The sequence below is a fragment of the Prionailurus viverrinus genome, chromosome C1, assembly GCF_022837055.1.
Source record: "Prionailurus viverrinus isolate Anna chromosome C1, UM_Priviv_1.0, whole genome shotgun sequence".
Classification (NCBI taxonomy): domain Eukaryota; kingdom Metazoa; phylum Chordata; class Mammalia; order Carnivora; family Felidae; genus Prionailurus; species Prionailurus viverrinus.
This window is the reverse complement of record NC_062568.1, coordinates 58,258,111-58,276,924: the sequence shown is the minus strand read 5'-3', so window position 1 is coordinate 58,276,924 and position 18,814 is coordinate 58,258,111. Positions and strand designations below refer to the sequence as shown.

At 34.8% G+C, this 18,814-nt stretch overlaps 1 protein-coding gene across 2 annotated transcripts in view; it reads left to right on the top strand.

Annotated features, from left to right (window-relative positions):
- Positions 1–18,814, top strand: part of UBR3 (ubiquitin protein ligase E3 component n-recognin 3) — a 234,392-nt gene that overhangs the window by 73,785 nt on the left and 141,793 nt on the right. For both annotated transcript variants that reach the window (XM_047870436.1, XM_047870435.1), the window contains exons 7-10: positions 4,451–4,581; positions 6,111–6,339; positions 11,871–12,050; positions 12,630–12,763. In XM_047870436.1, coding sequence (XP_047726392.1) covers positions 4,451–4,581; positions 6,111–6,339; positions 11,871–12,050; positions 12,630–12,763 — 674 coding nt within the window. The remainder of the gene's footprint in view (positions 1–4,450; positions 4,582–6,110; positions 6,340–11,870; positions 12,051–12,629; positions 12,764–18,814) is intronic.

Here is an 18,814-nt window from a genome sequence, read left to right as displayed (position 1 = left end):
TATCTATACATCTATCCTCTCTCCTTCACCCATTTAGTTCCCACCCCCCCACCCCCAGCACCTGTTCTGGCAGCTATCAATTTGTTATATATATTTGTAGGTCTGATTCTGCTTTCTTCTTCTTCTTCTTCTTCTTCTTCTTCTTCTTCTTCCTCTTCTTCTTCTTCTTCTTTTAGATTTCACTTATGAGTGGAATCATATGGTATTTGTCTTTCTCAGTCTGGCTTATTTCAATTAACATTATACCCTGTAGGTCCATCCTCTTGTCTCAAATGGCATAATTTCATCATTTTTTATGGCTGCCTAATATTCTGTTGTGTGTATATATCATATTTTCCTTATCCATTCATCTATTGATGGACACTTAGGTTGCTTCCATATCTTGGCTATTGTCAATAATATTGCAGTAAACATAGGGGTGCATATATCTTTTTAATGTCTAAAGGAAATTAGAAACTCATATGGCTGCCTGCCCTTTGACTTGCCAGAATTGTCTTTGTGTTTACCTGAGTTCTTGAGGTAACATCTGAATTGAAGCAGACTGTTAGGCACATACTTGAGTTTAAGCTTTAGGGATGCCCAGAAAAAAATACCTGTTATGGTGTAACATTGTTTTCCTTGGTCAGACTTTGGCTGAAGATACTTTTTATGGAGACTTAAAGTTGGAGCTTATTTTATACCTGATTTTTTTTCATATTTGAGATTGGATTGATTATCTTCTCTTCCTTCTTCCACTGGTGAGGAGTAGCACAGAGATTTAAGACTTGATCAGTTATCATTTTTGCCCTAATTATGTGCATGGAAGAAATAGCCATTTGAATTAGTAGAACCCCTGTTTTCAAAAAATGATTGTTGCTTTTGAAGATATTGGTAGTCCAGGGAGTGGTGTAGTTTTTGTAAGAATTTGGTTCAGTGGTTAGAAAGGGAGCTGAAAAGAATATATGTAATGATAGGCAAGAGGTTGAAGCTCTGTGCTACACAAACTCACTGTGTATTCTCAAAACCTAAATTTTAAGGATGAGAAAACTGAGGCCTAGAAGGCCAAGTTTATTGGCCAAGATTATTGAGTTCCTGAGTTATAGAGCCTGAACTCTACTGTTTAATTAAAACCTTTACCTTACCCACAGATTTTCCACCACATAACTGTTCAATTTTTTGTTTGTTTGTTTGTTTGGCTTAAGGTAGTTTTGGCATTATAAAAGTCATGACAATTTAATCCAGATTTTAACGTAAATATGTAGTCCTACATAACTACTGGAAGCATTTCTAACCACATTTCCATAACATAGCACACAAAGCCCATCACACATGTTTTATTTTTTTGTTAAAATCTTTTACATTTTTTTTAATGTTTATTTTTGAAAGAGGGGGAGGGAGGAGGGAGAGAGAGAGGGAGACACAGAATCCTAAGCAGGCTCCAGGCTCTAAGCTGTCAGCACAGAGCCCAACGTGGGGCTCAAACCCATGAACCTCAAGATCATGACCTGAGCTGAAGTGAAGTCTGACACTCAACTGACTGAGCCACCCAGGCACCCCACACATGTTTTAAATATCTGGGAGAAACTGACATCATCTATTTTAAGAACGACTGCAATGAAGACATTGTGGGCTTTTTCTTTGCTTTTTGTCTGAAGATGAAAAAATTGAATTGTACACAACTGTAGCTATTTTCATTTTAGTAGAAGCCGTAGCTTTTCTGGTTCATTTGGCTTGCTTTATTTATTTAAAATAAAGTTAATGTATCTTTCTTTTTAAATACTTGATATATAATAATTATGGTAGCTTCAGGCTTTCCTTTGACAATTGCAAACTTGCAGAGTCCTGTGAATTCTAAGATTAATACCACAAGTTTTTTTTTAGCTTTGCAAATATTTTTAGAAACACTTATCCTTGAAGGTTTTTAAATTTTTTTTGGTAGTCTGTAAAATTTTCAATCATGTTAGTGCTAAATGAACTGTGCGAATTAAATTGGCATCAGCAATATGCTCTGGGTTACATTCTAATTTTAATTTCTAATCCTCATATTCCTGTCATCTGATTCACTTGGGCCCTAATTTTATTGCTTTTTTGGCTTTGAGTATGTCAGTGTGTGCTTTTGAATATATTTTACCTCAGTTTTTGCAAGACTGGTTTATTTCTATTTTTAAATCATTGTCATCCTGTGAATGATCTAGTTCAGGAGGAAGAGATTTTGATTTTACAAGTAGAAAATTCTGAGATTTAGAAAATAAAGAATTAAGTAGTTTCCACTAAAGGGATATATAGTATAATTGTATTTATATTTTTATCCCTGTTACATATTGCTTATACTAAAGGCACAGTGAAAGGGATTTGGGGATTGGGACATAACTTTTGCCTTTCTGTAGTTAAAATTGTCGTGTCTCCAGAATAATGAAATTGTATTCTGAAAATATTGGGTTACCAATTATTAATGAAAAAACTGGGTTAAAGTTATGTCTAGTAAGTACTGATTCAAGCCTGTTAAGCCTAGAATATTTTATAGAAGAATCAAGAGAGCGATGACATGCCTGTTGATGGCATGTGTATTGAGCGTACTGTTACATTTGCATACCTATGAGCTGAGGAGATGTGGTGTGACCATATTACTAAATAATAGAACTGTACCACTGAGGTAGGGCCAGTTGAAAAATGCTCCAAGATTACTCTGTAAGACAACTTGAACTATAATGTAGTTTGGGTCATTCTTGAGTATTTTAGTGCATGTGATTTTATTATTTTTAAATCTCTCATCTAACTCTAGTCCCTGTGTAAGCATCATCACTGAACCAATCCATTCCATTGACACTTGCTATGTCCTCTGAAATGTGCTTATGTGGACCTGATGATCCAGAGCAGTAGCCCAAGATTATTGGCTCCAGCAAAAATCAGTAGAATTTTCTTGTTCTTTTTCAGGGAAAGAAATTAGAGAAAGTGAGAGAAAGAAATAACTAAAGTATTAAAATATTCAGTTCATTATATACCCACTGAGACCTGTCTGTTGACTAAGTGTGGCAAGGATGCAGAGATTAGCAGGAGACAAAGTAGCTCTCAAGGAGTGAGTAGCACTTCACCATAGAAATTGGCTGTCTAGTAGATAATTTTATCCTTTTTTGAATATTTTTATTTAAATGGGGCATCCAGGGGTGCCGGGATGGCTCAGTTGGTTAAGTGTCTGATGCTTGATTTCAGCTCAGGTCATGATTTCTCGCATGGTGAGGTCGAGCCCCGTGTGGAGCTCCACGCTCATGGCATGGAACCTGCTTGGGATTCTCTCTCTGCCCCTCACCTGCTCATTTGCTCTCTGTCTCTCTCTCTTAAAATAAATAAATAAACACACACAAATAAAAGGGGCATCCATTTTCTTTCTGTCTTTCTTTCATGTTTGTTTATTTTTGAGGAGGGGGGCAGAGAGAGGGAGAGAGATTTCCAAGCAGGCTCCACATTGTTAGTGTAGAGCTGTACATGAGGCTCAATCTCAGGAACCGTGAGTTCATAACCTGAGCTGAAATCAAGAGTTCAACCTGAGTTGAAATCACTGAGCCACTCAAGCACCCCAGGAGGCACCACCCATTTTCTGTTTCTTCTGTGCATGAAGAGGGCATCTTGAGTGCAGTGCAAGTAAGCATTTTTAACACTCTTTATACTTGTTCCGGTATATTCTTTCCGGAAAAAAAGTGAGTGCTTCCATATACTAGAGTAAACAATACATTAGTAATTATTTCCTGCAGGAAAGTTAGTATTTCATTTATGAAGAACAATTTTAAAGAAATAAATTATTGAATTCTATAAAAATTTCTCCCCCTTTCTCTAAAAATTAAAAATCAAAAGATGTAATAATTTTGGGCTTTCTGGCTTTGATATTTTGTTTTTAGCTTAAAATTGTTATTACTGTAAATATTCAGTACCATGACTGTTCCATAATTATTTTGAATCTTAGAAATTTTAGATAAAGTGCTTATGTTTAAGGAGAGATAATTACTTATTTTTCTAGTACCTGCTTCCTATTAAAACATAAAGATTGAGTATTTTGCTATTTTATACTATGGAGATTATAGAAATCTGAATTGATGATGTCAGCATTATTGAATTAATGAAAAGGTATCCTTAATTTATATACATTCAGGTGTTTGAGGTTGATGGATTATTAATTATAGTAAGGTTTATAAATTTTTTTTTTCAACGTTTTTTTATTTTTGGGACAGAGAGAGACAGAGCATGAATGGGGGAGGGGCAGAGAGAGAGGGAGACACAGAATCGGAAACAGGCTCCAGGCTCTGAGCCATCAGCCCAGAGCCTGACGCGGGGCTCGAACTCACGGACTGCGAGATCATGACCTGGCTGAAGTTGGACGCTTAACCGACTGCGCCACCCAGGCGCCCCAATTATAGTAAGGTTTAAATGAGATGAACAACTTAAATCATTAGGTGATAAGTTTTCTTTTTTTATGTAGATCAATCTATAATGGATGTTTTGAAACATAAAAGTTTTCTAGAAGAACTATTGTTTTGGACTATAAAGTATGAATTCCCTCAGAAGATGGTAACTTTCTTACTCAACATGCTTCCAGATCAAGAGTATAAGGTATCTACATTTTTTCCCTTTCTTTCTGAACTTTGCTCTCCTTTCTTTGCCTTTTCATTATGAAAAATCTTTTTGGTGTGTTTCTCAGCTGTGGCTTATTTTATTGTAGCTTTGAGGACTGATATAACACTAATAAAAAACATTAGCTTCTTTTGTTGTCAAACAGGGTTTGCACAAAAAGCACAGGATCATAGCTCTGAGGCAAAGCAGCTTTACAGAACAGAATTCCTAAGGATAGTCTTTCTGTATGGAACTTGGTCCAAAGAGAATGCTGGGGGACAAAGACATAATTGCACAAGTAAATGTGTAGTTACAAATTGTAGTAAGTTCTCTGAAGGAGAGGTACAAGGTGCTATGAGAATGTTTAAGGGGGCAACTGAATTTGGATTGTGGGGTTCGAGGGGCACTTGGCTGGCTTAGTTGGTAGAGCATGCTTGATCCTGGAGTCATGAGTTCAAGCCCCATGTTGGGTGTAGCGATTACTTAAAAAAATGTATTGTGGGGTTAGGTTTGGGAAAATCATGGGGTTAGTAATTGCTAGCCATACTGTTAAAGACAGAACAGGTATTGACCTATATACGCATGTAGGTATTGAAGGCTCTAGTCCCAGAAGGTGTGGACCCACACCTGTGACTACCATGTAGTTATGGCAAAGTGACACAACTGCATGCATGAAAAGATAATAAATTATGTTGTAGTAGTAGTAGTTGTTGTTATTGTTTTTCATTGATTGATTGATTGCTGTAGTTCTTCTTATGGTTTAGATAATAAAGTCTCTTTAGGAGTTAAACTTTAATGAATAATGCCATTGTTTTGTGTCACTATACCCAGTTAAGAAAACAAGAGGAAATGTACATGTTACACAGAGTTGTTTTTTTTTTTTTAATAATTTTTTAAGTTCATTGATTTTTTTTGAGAGAGAGAGAACCCCAAGCAGGATGCGAGGCTCAAATTCACAAACAGTGAGATCATGATCTGAGCCGAAACCAAGAGTCGGATGCTTAACTGACTGAGTCACCCAGGTGCCCCAGAAAGAGTATTTATTTAGTCATGTAGTGGTCAGCTTTCCAATCAAATAGGGGAATACATTTCTTTTGGAGTAATCACATTGACACCCTTGTTTTTTAGTTATATTACATCCTCTGGTATGGTTTTTAGCTGAGACTTTAGATTTTGTTGTTAAGCAAAACAGTGACACCTATTTTGACATTAGCTAATTGATATTATTTGTAAGCAAAGTGAAAATTTGTGTTTTTAAATCATGGTATTTATAATTGCTCTAAAATTTTAATGATTTAAAATGGTAATTAAATTTTTTTTAACCATCCAAGTATTTTGCTAATGTTCCAAAAAAAAAAAAAAAAAAAAAGAATGTGACTACCATCATCATTAAAATTACTTTTAAAATTATCTTGGGCGTCATCACAAACTAATAATAGCTTTAAAATGCTAACATAATGTATTGGAAAAATGTGTTGTAAAACTCTAAACTATTGTGTTTTTTTCCCCCTATTTTAAAAAATTTACAGGTTGCTTTTACAAAAACTTTTGTTCAGCATTATGCTTTCATTATGAAAACACTGAAGAAGAGTCATGAATCCGACACAATGTCTAACAGAATTGTGCATATTAGTGTTCAGTTGTTCAGCAATGAAGAGCTAGCCAGACAGGTGACAGAAGAATGTCAGCTGCTGGATATTATGGTCACTGTGCTATTATACATGATGGAAAGTTGCCTTATTAAAAGTGAGCTACAAGGTAAACTCAGAATTATTTCACTAGTTTTATTATTGGTATACTTTGTGTAACTAGTGTTAAAAACCTCCTTATATGCTTAAAATAACTTTAAAAATATTGTAAAATTATACATCTTTGTTAAAGAATTTTTTTTGAAAATTTTCAGCAAAGTTTAAAGACAAACTTTAAAATTAGTTATAGCTTAGTTATTTACAAACAGCTGTTAACATTTGGGGATATTTCTTTTCTGTCTTTTTGTGTGATAGGAGTGTATTTACAGATAGAAATAATACTTTAATATATGGTACAATACTTTAAAAATACACTACCATAGTGTACGTGTTGGGAACATAGTTTTTAATGATTGCAGGTATTAATATCATATGACTTTACCATAATTTAACCATTTCTTTATTGCACATATTCCTTTTTTTTATTATAAGTTTAACTATCAGCCTTAGACATTTTTATATGCCTATAGTTTTATAATTTAAAAATTGAAATAAATATTGCCTTTTTTTGTTTTCCCATAGTGAGGTCTTTAGTTTTTTTCTTTTGTGCCCACTATATGGTTGATATTCCTCAAACTGCCGTAATGTCTCTGGGGCCTCCTCCTATTCTCATTTCACTGTGGTCTTTCATCTTAACTTTGCCTCCCTGTAATAATTTATATTATTTGAGTATTTGCTATGTATGAAGCGCTGTGTTAATACCATTCATATGTTGTCTCAGTTAAGCTTCGGAACTCTTTTCTGAGACTGGTATTATTATTTTCCCCACTTTATAGATGAGTTAAATTGAGTCTTACAGAAGTTAAGTCATTTACCATAGATAAGCCAGCTAGTAAATGACAGAGCCAAGGACTTCATATCTCCTGATGTCAGAATCTGCCCTTAACCATGAAACAAGGCAGGTCAATATCGATAGCAGTGTGTCTTCACTTGTTGGCATGTGGAGCTAAACTTTAACAACAAACAGTACCTCAGATTAAATCTTAGGACTTTTCCATTTTCTCTGGAAGAGGGATCTTGTAGTTGAAACTTGCCTTGTTCCATTGTTACCTTCTTTTGCATATCAGCTCCTATTTTCTCTCTATTCTGATAGTCTGTCTATATTCTTCTGTGGTATCATAGCCTGAAAATTGATATATGCTCAGTGCAGGGTACAGTGCCTTATATATACTAATAATAGCTAGCTAATATGATAGCTACCATCTTTTGAGCACTCACTATATGCTATGCTCTTTTTCTTTATATTATGTCATTTAACCATTAGTAGTTCTAAGAAGTAGATTTTGTTTTTTTCCATTTTATAGGTGAGGGAACTGTGGCTTAGGGAGTTAAAGTCAATCATCTGTGGTTTTACAGCTGTAAGTAGTAAGGCTGGGTGTTTGACTTACACCCATTCTTTTGCCCACTCTGTGATTCTGTCTTCCATTGTGGGTATAGTGGGAGCATAATACATTATTTACATTAAGCAATATATCTCTTTACTTTTTTTAAAGGAAAATTTAACAGCTGCTTTGTATTATAGTTTTTCTGTCTTCATGTAAGATGACCCTTTCTTTCTGAGATTTAGTTACATACATTACATGTATTGTTTGTTCTCTTTTGAAATAGTATCTATCATCATTCAGTTCAGTATCTAATATCATATCAGTCATATTCTTATATATAGAATTATTTATTTACAGAAGGACTTTTCACAAAAAGTATTTTTATTTTATAGAGTAGAAAACTTAAAATTTAGAAGTATCTGCTCTTTTGAAAAGAATCCGGGCTCTGTTTTCTTGACTAAGTGGTTTAGCTGTGCTTATTATATATAGTTTGCACTTGATCTTCAAGGAAGAATGTTTGAGAAGATATGTTTGAATCTGTCTCATATTTTTTCTGCAGCCAGGTTTCCTGAAAGAGTTTGTTTGTTTCCTTGCTTTTCAGGCACTCAGTTACTGACTAGAGGTCTAATGTCTAGTGTCCACTTCTATCATTCTGTTGATCTCTCCAAAATTGTCCATGACTCCAGTGGTTGCATGTCCTACTTTCCCCAGAACAATTCCAAGTAATGTCTGTTGTTCTGATGTAGTTATTCATACAATCCCTTTTACTCTCAAAAGAGTCCCAGTTTATACAATAAATTATATGGTCACCCTTTCCATGACCTACATGATGGGGAAACCCATGGCCACTCTTTCGACCTTATTTTTCCTAATTTTCAGTAGCATTTCACACTGTTGATTGTCTATTCTTTCTGTGGCCCAGAACTCTTCAGCTTGTCCTGTCAACATTGGTGTTTTTTGGCACTTTGTCTTGGTATCTTTGTTCTTCTTACTTTACCCATATTTTATCAACTCATATTGCAAAGTCTTATTTTGCTTTCTGTATATACTTCCCTTCTAATGCAGTTAATCTGTCTTGGAAATTCAACACAAATTGAATTTTCTAGAAGCTAAATAGCTATCAGTAGCATTGCTAAGCTCTTTAAATACTAGTGTATTTTTTCTAGCAGTAAATTACATTATTTCTAAGCCAAGGCCTAATATTATCTTTAGATCTCAAGGTGTTTTATTCCAACGTAGCATAACATTTCATGATACCTGCTTGATGGTCTTCTAAAACCACCATAAACTTTCCTGTTTTTACATTGAGTATTGGAATGGGCTTTAAATATTTTGAACTACCTATAACTTGCTACAGATATTACAACAGGATCCCTGTACTTTGTTTTTGTTTTTAAATAGATCTATCTGGCTTTTTCATAAATTTTCGTTAGACTCTATTTTAAAATTTTGTATATATCGTTAGTAAGTAGACGCTCATATAATGAGAATTCACATGGCCACAGCAATAGTTGAAGATTAAAAGGAAAAAGCCTCTAGTAGTATGCAATCCCTACTTTACACTTTTACTCTGTTGTATTCATTTCTACACCATACTCCTTTGTAATTCCAAACATAACTATTGATGTCCCTGAAATTTTACAATTTGTATTATGAAACAGTCTGTGTAAAATAGGAACTTAAAACCATATGTTGCATAACTATGGGAGTGTCCGCAATTGGTAATAATCCCAGATCGATCTGTTCTGCACATCAAACTGTTTATTGTGCTATATTCTTTGGATGTCTCAAACATCCAATTGTGTACCTCAAACCCACGATGTCCACACCAAGAACTCTTTATCTCTCTATCAAGCCTGCTTCTTTTCTATTGTGTGTGTGTGTGTGCATGTGTGTGAATGTGTGTATTTATATGTGTATGTGAGTACACAGTGTGTGTTTTAGTACCCCTGTCCAACTACTTACACAGCTGCCTCACCTAAAAACCTAGGAGTCATTTTGACTTTTTACTCCTTGTAGATATAATGAGCATCACCGAATCTGTCATTTTAACCTTGTAAACACCTTACAATAGCCACTTCTCTTCATCTTTACATCTTCATGCCACCACCATAGTTCAAGCCATCGCCATCTCTAGGCTTCATACTAGTAGCCGTCACCACCTTCCTTGAGTTACTTTCTATACTGCACATCTGATCATGTCCCCATCTCTCAACCCTACCCCCAGTGGCTTGCCATTCTCTTCATGTGAACTCCAGACTCCTGAAGCTGATTTATAAGGCCCTCTGGCGTCATTTGTGCCACCCGTCTACTGCATTCTTTGTCCCAGTGATTCCATCCTTTTTTATATTGCTTCCTCTACCTAGAACACCATTGCCTCTCCCATCCCTAGTTTATTTGGCTTATTCTAATTCCTCCTTCATTCTGTAGATCTTAGTTTAAACATCGCTTCCTCAGGAGAGTCTTTTCTAGCTGTATTTGTTCTTACGACTTCTTATACTTTTCCTATTATAGCCCATGGTGATGGCGGTAGTAGTCAGGGAGGGCTTTCTCATCTCAGGTGTGGATGATTTGTAATCACCCTCTTACCCCCACTCCTTCATTCAGTTACACCCTCTCTCGTCCTATTGAGAGGCACTGAAAGAGAGGATACTTAACTTCGCAGGTCCTGTTCTTGTATATTGTTGTAAGTTAAGAGTTGAGTAAAATAATTTCATGGACTGAAACCTAAATTTAATGTATGGAAATTAAGAAGTGCTATAGAAACCTCTCACTGATGAGTTTGACAAGTAGATGGTTAGTTGAAAAACTTGGTTAAAGTGAGGAATCATTAAAACAGGTTACATGCATGTATTAAACAGTGCATTTTTAACTAAAAACACAGAGATGCACGTTGATTCTCCAATCTGTTAATTTTGGGCAAAGCATTTTTAAATTTATTTATTATTATTTTTAAATGATTTTATTTATTTTTGAGACACAGAGAGACAGAGCATGAGCAGGGGAGGGGCAGAGAGAGAGGGAGACACAGAATCTGAAGCAGGTTCCAGGCTCTGAGCTGTCAGCACAGAGCCCAATGCGGGGCTCAAACTCACAGACTGTGAGATCATAACCTGAGCTGAAGTCGGACGCTCAACCGACTGAGCCACCCAGGTGCCCCTGGGCAAAGCATTTTTAAGTTACAGTTTCATTGACTGGAGTTCTCCCTCATCTTTCTTACATGTACCACTTGTGCAAAGCATCATCTGTGGTTTCCAGTTTCATTTTCTTTAAAGTTAGAACATAAAGATCTTTGTGAATCCATCTGAGTGTAAAATCCTAGATTTTTATGATTTTTCTCCAAGATTTTTTAGCATATATGCTTATCCAGAGTCAGTTTTTGTTTCTGTTCATGTTAAATGTTCTTATTATAAAATTTGAATTAAATATATATAAACTGATGAAATATGAATGCATAAAGAGAGGTATTACAAAGCTTTTGAGAGACAAAAAAGTAACTGCCTAAGAAATGCTAAAAAATCTTGGGGTATTAGTATGTTTTATAGTAGGAATGGGGAGCTCGTTTGTCCAGTGAATCAGTTAAGTTGGAACAGGTTAAGAGAGCTAATGCATATATGCTGTAACTTCTAATAGTAAAGATTTTGTACATGCCTAATCTTTCCCCACCCACAATAATGTATTTAAACCTTGAAGATTTTTTTAAAGGCTTAAGAAGTTTATTTATGTGTGTATCTTTCATTTTCAAAACACCGTGTTTGCTAAAAAACTATATGTATTTTTTGAATAGAAGAAAGCAACTAAATACATATCACTTATACAGATTTGTTTGATAAGATGGAATAAGATTAATCTAAGAATAAAAATATTTTACTGATTAGAACTGAAGATACTGCATTATGTTGTTAAAATCAAGAAAATAATAAGGTTTTATGAACATATAGCTACCTCAGTATCATATAATATGTCAGACAAGTGGTATAATTATTATAATGATGTACTAAGTATTATGATAATGCTTCATTTAATTTCCTTAAGGTATGTGTCTTTTCCCCATTTTACAGTTGGGGAAATTGATTCAGAGTATAAGTAACACACCATATGTCAGGCTGGAGTTTGAATTTAGATGTCCCAATACATAATCTGTATCATTGATAAAGTTTTTGTTTTGTTTTGTTTTCTTTTTAACTTATTTATTGCTGGGCTGTATCTGTTTTAGATGAAGAAAATAGTTTGCATGTGGTAGTGAACTGTGGAGAAGCATTACTGAAGAATAACACTTATTGGCCTCTTGTCAGTGATTTTATTAATATCCTTTCTCATCAAAGTGTGGCTAAGAGATTTTTGGAGGACCATGGTTTGTTAGTTACATGGATGAACTTTGTATCCTTCTTTCAAGGTATGAATTTTACTTTTTTTGTTAAGTTTTTAGTTTACAAAATGCCTAATGCAAAACTATCAAATAAGCTAATTAAAAGATAATAAGATACCATTCAGGTTACACGTGAAATGTCTCATTTTAATTAATATTTTTAAGTACTTTAATCAAGTGTTCATGACAATATGTCAGAGTTATGAAAAATGTCAAATTATTAAAAAGGAAACAGGAGTGTAATTTTTTTTAGCACTTTAAACCGTTAATCTGGAAATTTCTAATCTATTCTCCAAGAAAGATTTATAACACTTTCATAAAATTTCAGTTACTGTCAGTTAAAATAGTTTTGACTTTCTTACATAACATATTCAATTATGTTGTAAAGGAGACAATTCACAAAGTGTTCCTAAGAAAACCTAGCTTGTAAAAACTTCCAAAAAGACTAGATTATTTTATTTTAAATATTTATTTCTATACATACTGTGCCATTTATGCCATTTGTGTGCACTGAAGTGTTTGGTACTCAGAAGTATTTTACTTGACTTTTAATATGAATAGTTGCTTCCATTTGGCAAGGTTTATATCTGCTTTAATTTTTGCAAGGTATGAACTTAAACAAGCGAGAACTAAATGAGCATGTGGAATTTGAGTCTCAGACCTACTATGCTGCCTTTGCTGCTGAACTTGAGGCCTGTGCACAGCCAATGTGGGGGCTCTTATCACATTGTAAAGTTAGGGTATGTTGAAATATTTTTGTTAATTTCTGTCTTTACCTTTAAAAAAGTGATTTGAGAAAAATATTTGTGGAAACATTGGTTTGTTTACTCGTATATACTAATGGACAATGTTTAATTGTGAATTCAGGTCTATGAAAGCTGACCTGAGACAGTAATTATTATTAGGCAGGTAGGAGTTCATTATATTTTCAGATCTTTGCAGCCTTCCCTTACCATGTATATATAGCCTTGCAGCTTTGTAAGTCTCCACGTTCATTTTCATTGCTTCATTTTACCCATTATCAATTAATTGCCTGATGTTTCTTGTCTTTCAAGGAATGGGAATAGTTCTCAAGACAGTTTCCATTTTTAAGATTCCAAGCACAAAATTAGTACACATTTCATTCAGTTTCCAATTGTTTATGAAAGGAATCTTAAGAGTAGCATAGCAGCAATATAAATTCTTAAATTCTAGGATAAGAAAATGATCACTTGTAATTGCATGTGTGTGTGTCTTTGTGTACAAATATATATTTTACCTTTGCATTTTAAAGTATTGGTTTGATGGGTCTCCTGAATCCTTGGATAATCCAGAAAAATGGAATTCCCTGACCCTTCTAAACTAAGAACTTGAATGAGATTTTGCCATATGGATCTCATGGAGACCAACCTGCCAGCCTGTATCAGTAAGCATGCTGGACAAGATTTTATAGTGGGAATATTTTGAAGCCCTACATTCTGATCTTGGCTCTGCCTCTTTCTACTTAAGTCACTTGGTCAACTCATTTAAAACTATTTGAATGTCTCAGTCTTTTTCCTTATTTTTTAAAAAACAAAACAAAAGAAAATGGAAATGGAATACTAAAGTCTGCCCTTCTTCACAGGGTTATTATGAGGCTTTCCTCCATTATATTCTTTAAATATATGGGTTCCTTTAAGCAGATTTCTATTTTATCTCATGACTTCAGCTACTCTCCAAATGCACATGACTTACAACTTTGTTACTGTAGCCAGGTTCAAATTTCCAACAGCTCTGCTTATTCATGTGGATCTCCTTATATAGGTACATGAGTTTTCTCAGGCGCCTAACTTTCTAAATTCATCTGCCCATACCGAGTCCTTTATGTCATTTAATGGTGTCTGAAAATATATAATTATCCAGCATGGATACTTTCTCTCCCTGCTGTGCCAGCTGTGTTCAGACTATAATAAGATACCATGAAACATCTCTTCTGTTCCAGAAGTTCTCCCTACCACTTCTTTCCTGTGTTTTATTTCTTCATATATTAAAAATAATCTAGGTTGTTAAGAAAATTTCTTAACTGGTTCTTCTGAATTTAGATTCCACCTACTCTAATCTGTCCCAATACTTAAATTACTTTTCTAAGCTCTGTGCATATCTCTCCTTTGCTTAAAAATCATTAAAAGTTCTCATCTTTCTACAGGGGACATCTGTGTTTCCTATACAGACACATAAGATCCTCCATCATAGGGGCGCCTGAGTGGCTCAGTTGGTTGAGCATCTGATTTTGGCTCAGGTTATGATCTCATGGTTCGTGAGTTTGAGCCCCACGTCAGGCTCTGGGCTGACAGCTCAGAGCCTGGAGCCTGCTTCAGATTCTGTGTATCCCCTTTTCTCTGCCCCTCCCCAACTCACTCTCTCTGTGTCTCTTAAAGATAAGTAAACATTAAAACAAATTTGAAAAGATCCTCTATCATTTGCCCTTAACTTGTCTCTTATAATTCATCTTCCATCTATGCCCCTCTATCTATCTCCATGTCTCCATTGGATTGAATAGCACTTTTTTTTTTTTTTTTGGAGAGAGAAAGCACGTGTGCGCGCACACGTGTGCACACACTTGGGAGAGGGGCAGAAGGAGAGGGAGAGAGAGAATCTTAAGTAGGTTCCATACCCAGTGCAGAGTTCCACGTGGGGCTCTATCTCACAACCGTGAGATCATGACCTGAGCTGAAGTTCGAGAGTTGGAGGCTTAACCAACTAAGCCACCAGGTGCCCCTGAATAGTGCATGCAGTGTCTTTTCTTGATTCCTGTGCTTTTGTTCATGTTAGTGCCTTTTTTGGCTTATGCTCTCTTATTCTTTCTGCTTAGTCTTACATGAGAATCATCTGAGAAGCTTTAAAAATACATATGCCCAAGCCCCAGAGATTTTGATTTGATGTGCAGAAGGACCTTGACAGTGATTCTAACCAGAGTGGAGAACCATTTGTATTAGCTCTTAAAAAATGCTACTCAGATGGTATATAATTTGCTCATTTAAGCTTTTTCAGTCAGGTTTATGATTTTAGTTTCTGTGTTTTCATTGTACTTTATTTAATTTCCACTGAAGCATTTATAAAAAAACTATTATATAATATGAGGTTCATTTGGTCATTCACTGAAAAAATGTTTGTTGAGTGCTCTTCTTAGGCCTAGGCACTGTCTAGATTCTTGGGTTTTTGGTGTTGAACCATATAGGTATGGTCTCTTGTTCTCATGGGGCAGTCTGACTGGGGAGATAGACATTAAGTAGGTAAACACACAGATTCATTTTGTAAGTGCTCTATAGGAAAATAACAGGTTGCCGTGAGAGTAATGAGTGTGGGGACTAATTAGTCTTGTGCTCAAAAGAGAATTCAGGACTAAGGTTTTAAGTTTTAGACCCTTGGTAATGTAGATGGTGTTCATCACTGGGGGATGGGATAAGATCAAGTAGGAGAAGAGAAATGGACCCTGAAGAAAGAACTAACATTTGGCATCAGAGATAAGGGTGAGGAGAAAAACCAGAGGAACACAGTATCATATAAACCAATAAAAGACAGCGATTCAGCAGGGAGGTTGATACGATGTTAATGTGAAAAGATCAGTATTTTGGGAGGACTGTATTTAGGATGAAATTGAATTATGAAGCTGGGGTTATGTTTATCTCTGATGATGAGAACTCATTGTTTCTAGACAGTAGTTTAATTTCCAGCTTTGGAGGTTAAGATTACATTGTGTTATGGTTCTCTTAACCTAAGAAGTGAAGAGAACAGAGAGAAAACAAGCTTATATTGTCCTGGTAGAATCTGAGAGAGTAGTTCCTCAGTTAAGGGAGTATTTAGTTCCTAAATAAGACATTCTCTTGAGGAGCACCCACACTATGTCAAACATTGTTCTTCACACTATATTCTTTGCATTATATTCTTATCTAATCTTCATTGCATCTCTTATAAAGTAGACACTATCATCTCTTTCTCTTAAAATTTTTAAAAATGTTTATTTTTGAGTGACAGAAAGAGAGACAGCATGAGCAGGGGAAGGGCAGAGAGAGAGAGGGAGACACAGAATCTGCAGCAGGCTCCAGGCTCTGAGCTGTTAGGCTTGAACTCCCAGACTGCAAGATTGTGACCTGAGCCAAAGTCAGACGCTTAACCGATTGAGCCACCCAGGTGCCCCTCATCTCTTTCTTTCAGAAAGAGAATAATGTTTATTGAACTAGAAGTTAAATAACTTCTGAAAGAAAGAGATATTCAGAAAAAGAATAATGTTTATTTAGCTAGAAGTTAGATAACTTCTGAAAGAAAGAGATGATACTATTTACTTTATAAGAGATGTCATGAAGATTCGATAAGAATATAATGCGAAGAACATAGTGTGAAGAAGAATGTTTGGCATAGAGTGACTTGCTCAAGTTCATACAGCTTTAAGTAGAAAATGAGTTTGAAAACAGATCCATCTGATTTCAGAAGTAGTACTCTTTACCATTTTGCTCTAATTGTTTCTTAAGCAAGAATGTCTAGAGCTTTGTTAGACTTTAGATACGTAAGCTAGAAGAAAGACCATTAATTAATGAAAAAAAATTAGCTATTTTGTTGTTTCTATTCTCTTATAAAATATAAAACTAAAGGATTAACAATGAAAAGAACTTTACCTGATAGTTGACTTTCTTTGTATGATTGCTCTAAATGCTGTTTGGTTCTTGAAAATGTAAAGGGCTAGTTAAACAAGTAATACTAGATTAATAACAGATAGATTGGTTAAAGGGATGGCACATTTCTAGCACCTTACTAATTTTTGCCTTCCTAACAGCACAAGTAAGTTGTAAAATCTCCATCTAGTGGCAACTTTAGGTTATTGCATGAGTCTGGCCATGACTCTGGAGCACTCAACTGCGTGTTAAGACATAGTGCTAGACTATGATATAGAGCATTTTACAAACATTATTCCATTTGCTTCTTTCACAGTACTAGGAAGTAGATAGTATTATGTCAATTTTTGCATATGGATGACAGACTCAAAAGATTATCAAGTAGTAAATCAACATGCACATGGGATGTTTTTGGGTGGATGTGTTAGTGGTGGGAGATGGGAGATGATCTGAACATGATTATTAAATATGATGTATTTAGAAATGGAATTAACTGGTTACCTTTTTAAAGCCTCTTAATGCATGCTTTTCAGAGTTTTCTCCAGAAGGGCTATATCAGTTTATACTTGTGCCAAAAGGGTGTTATACCTTTGCACAAGCCCTTGGTAAAATGGTAGAACATTTGGTTTTAAATGTTTCTTTATCCATGACTTATCTGCCATGTTAGCTTGGTTATGACACATTATTTATGGTAACTTAAAAGTGCCATTAAAATTTTTTAGTAAGAAATAAGGGAACAAAATGTTTAAAATAATATTTTTATAAAGATAAATTTCATATAGGGTAGATTAAAACAGGGTGAGACCTTGGCAAGGAAACTAGATAAGTGATATTTGGTTTGGATGGTAGTGGAAATAAGAGTGGACTTACATGATAATATTAAGGAAGAATTAGCACGATAGGAGACTGAGCAGGGTGAAGAAGGCAACAATATGAGACTTTTAGCCTTCTTTAAAGGCACAGGATAATTTATATATGTTAAAGACTTTAACCTATTTGACTTTGATGCTACCTGCACTTTTATTACACATTAAGGCTCCAAAATGTCTGTCTGTCTTTCTTATAAAATGTATTTTTTTAAAACTTTTTTTATTGAGATCAAATTTACACAATCTAAAATTCACTATTTTAACCATTTTAAAGTATGCAGATCAGTAATGTAGTATATTCACAAAGCTGTGCAACCATTACCAAAAATTCTCCACTAATCACCCCTCCTCCAAAGAAATGTCATACCTCTCAAACCCAACTTCCTCTTATCTCCTGGAAACCACTGATCACCCATCTGTCTCTATAAATTTGCCTAATCTAGACATTTTATGTAAGTGGAATCATACAATATATTACTTTTGGTGTCTGGTTTCTTTCATTTAGCATAATGTTTTCATGGTCCAACTATGTTGCAGCATGTATCAATACTTCCATTTCTTTTCATAGCTGAATAGTAATCCAGTCCGTAGATATAACACATTTTACTTGTCCATTCATGGGTTCAGCTACTATGGATAATGTTGCTGTGAACATTGGATATAAGTTTTTGTGTGAACATATGTTTTTAATTCTCTTGTGTATGAGTGTAGAATTGTTTATCATATGGTAACTCTGTGTTTAATGTGGCCGCACCATTTTACATTTCCACCAGTAATGTATGAGAATTCCAGTTTCTCCACATCCTTGTCAACACTTTTTATTTTTGCATTTAAAAAATTGGAGCCTTCCAGATAGGTGTGAAGTGACATCTCATTGTGGCTTTGATTTGTACTTTCCTAATAACTCATAGTATTGAGCATCTGTTCATGTGCTTATTAGCCATTTGTAGCTCTGCTTTGGAGAAATGTCTGTTCAAATTCTTTGCTCATTATTATTATTTTTTTAAGAAAGGCTGTCATGATTTTTCCATTTAATAGTTGCCTATTTCACTGGATCCGTTTCTCCATAAAACATTACAATTTTCTTTCACAGTATCTTTATTTTAATTGGCACACATTTATCCTTTCTTCTTCTTAGCAAGCTAAGATATTTGTAGGCTGCTTATAGTACTTCTGTGTTCTGCCCTCTTTTTTTTTTTTTTTTTTTTGGTTTTTATTTTTTGTGGCAAATATACATAACATAAAATTTAATCATTTTTAGGTGTGCAATTCATTGACATTAAGTACATTTTCA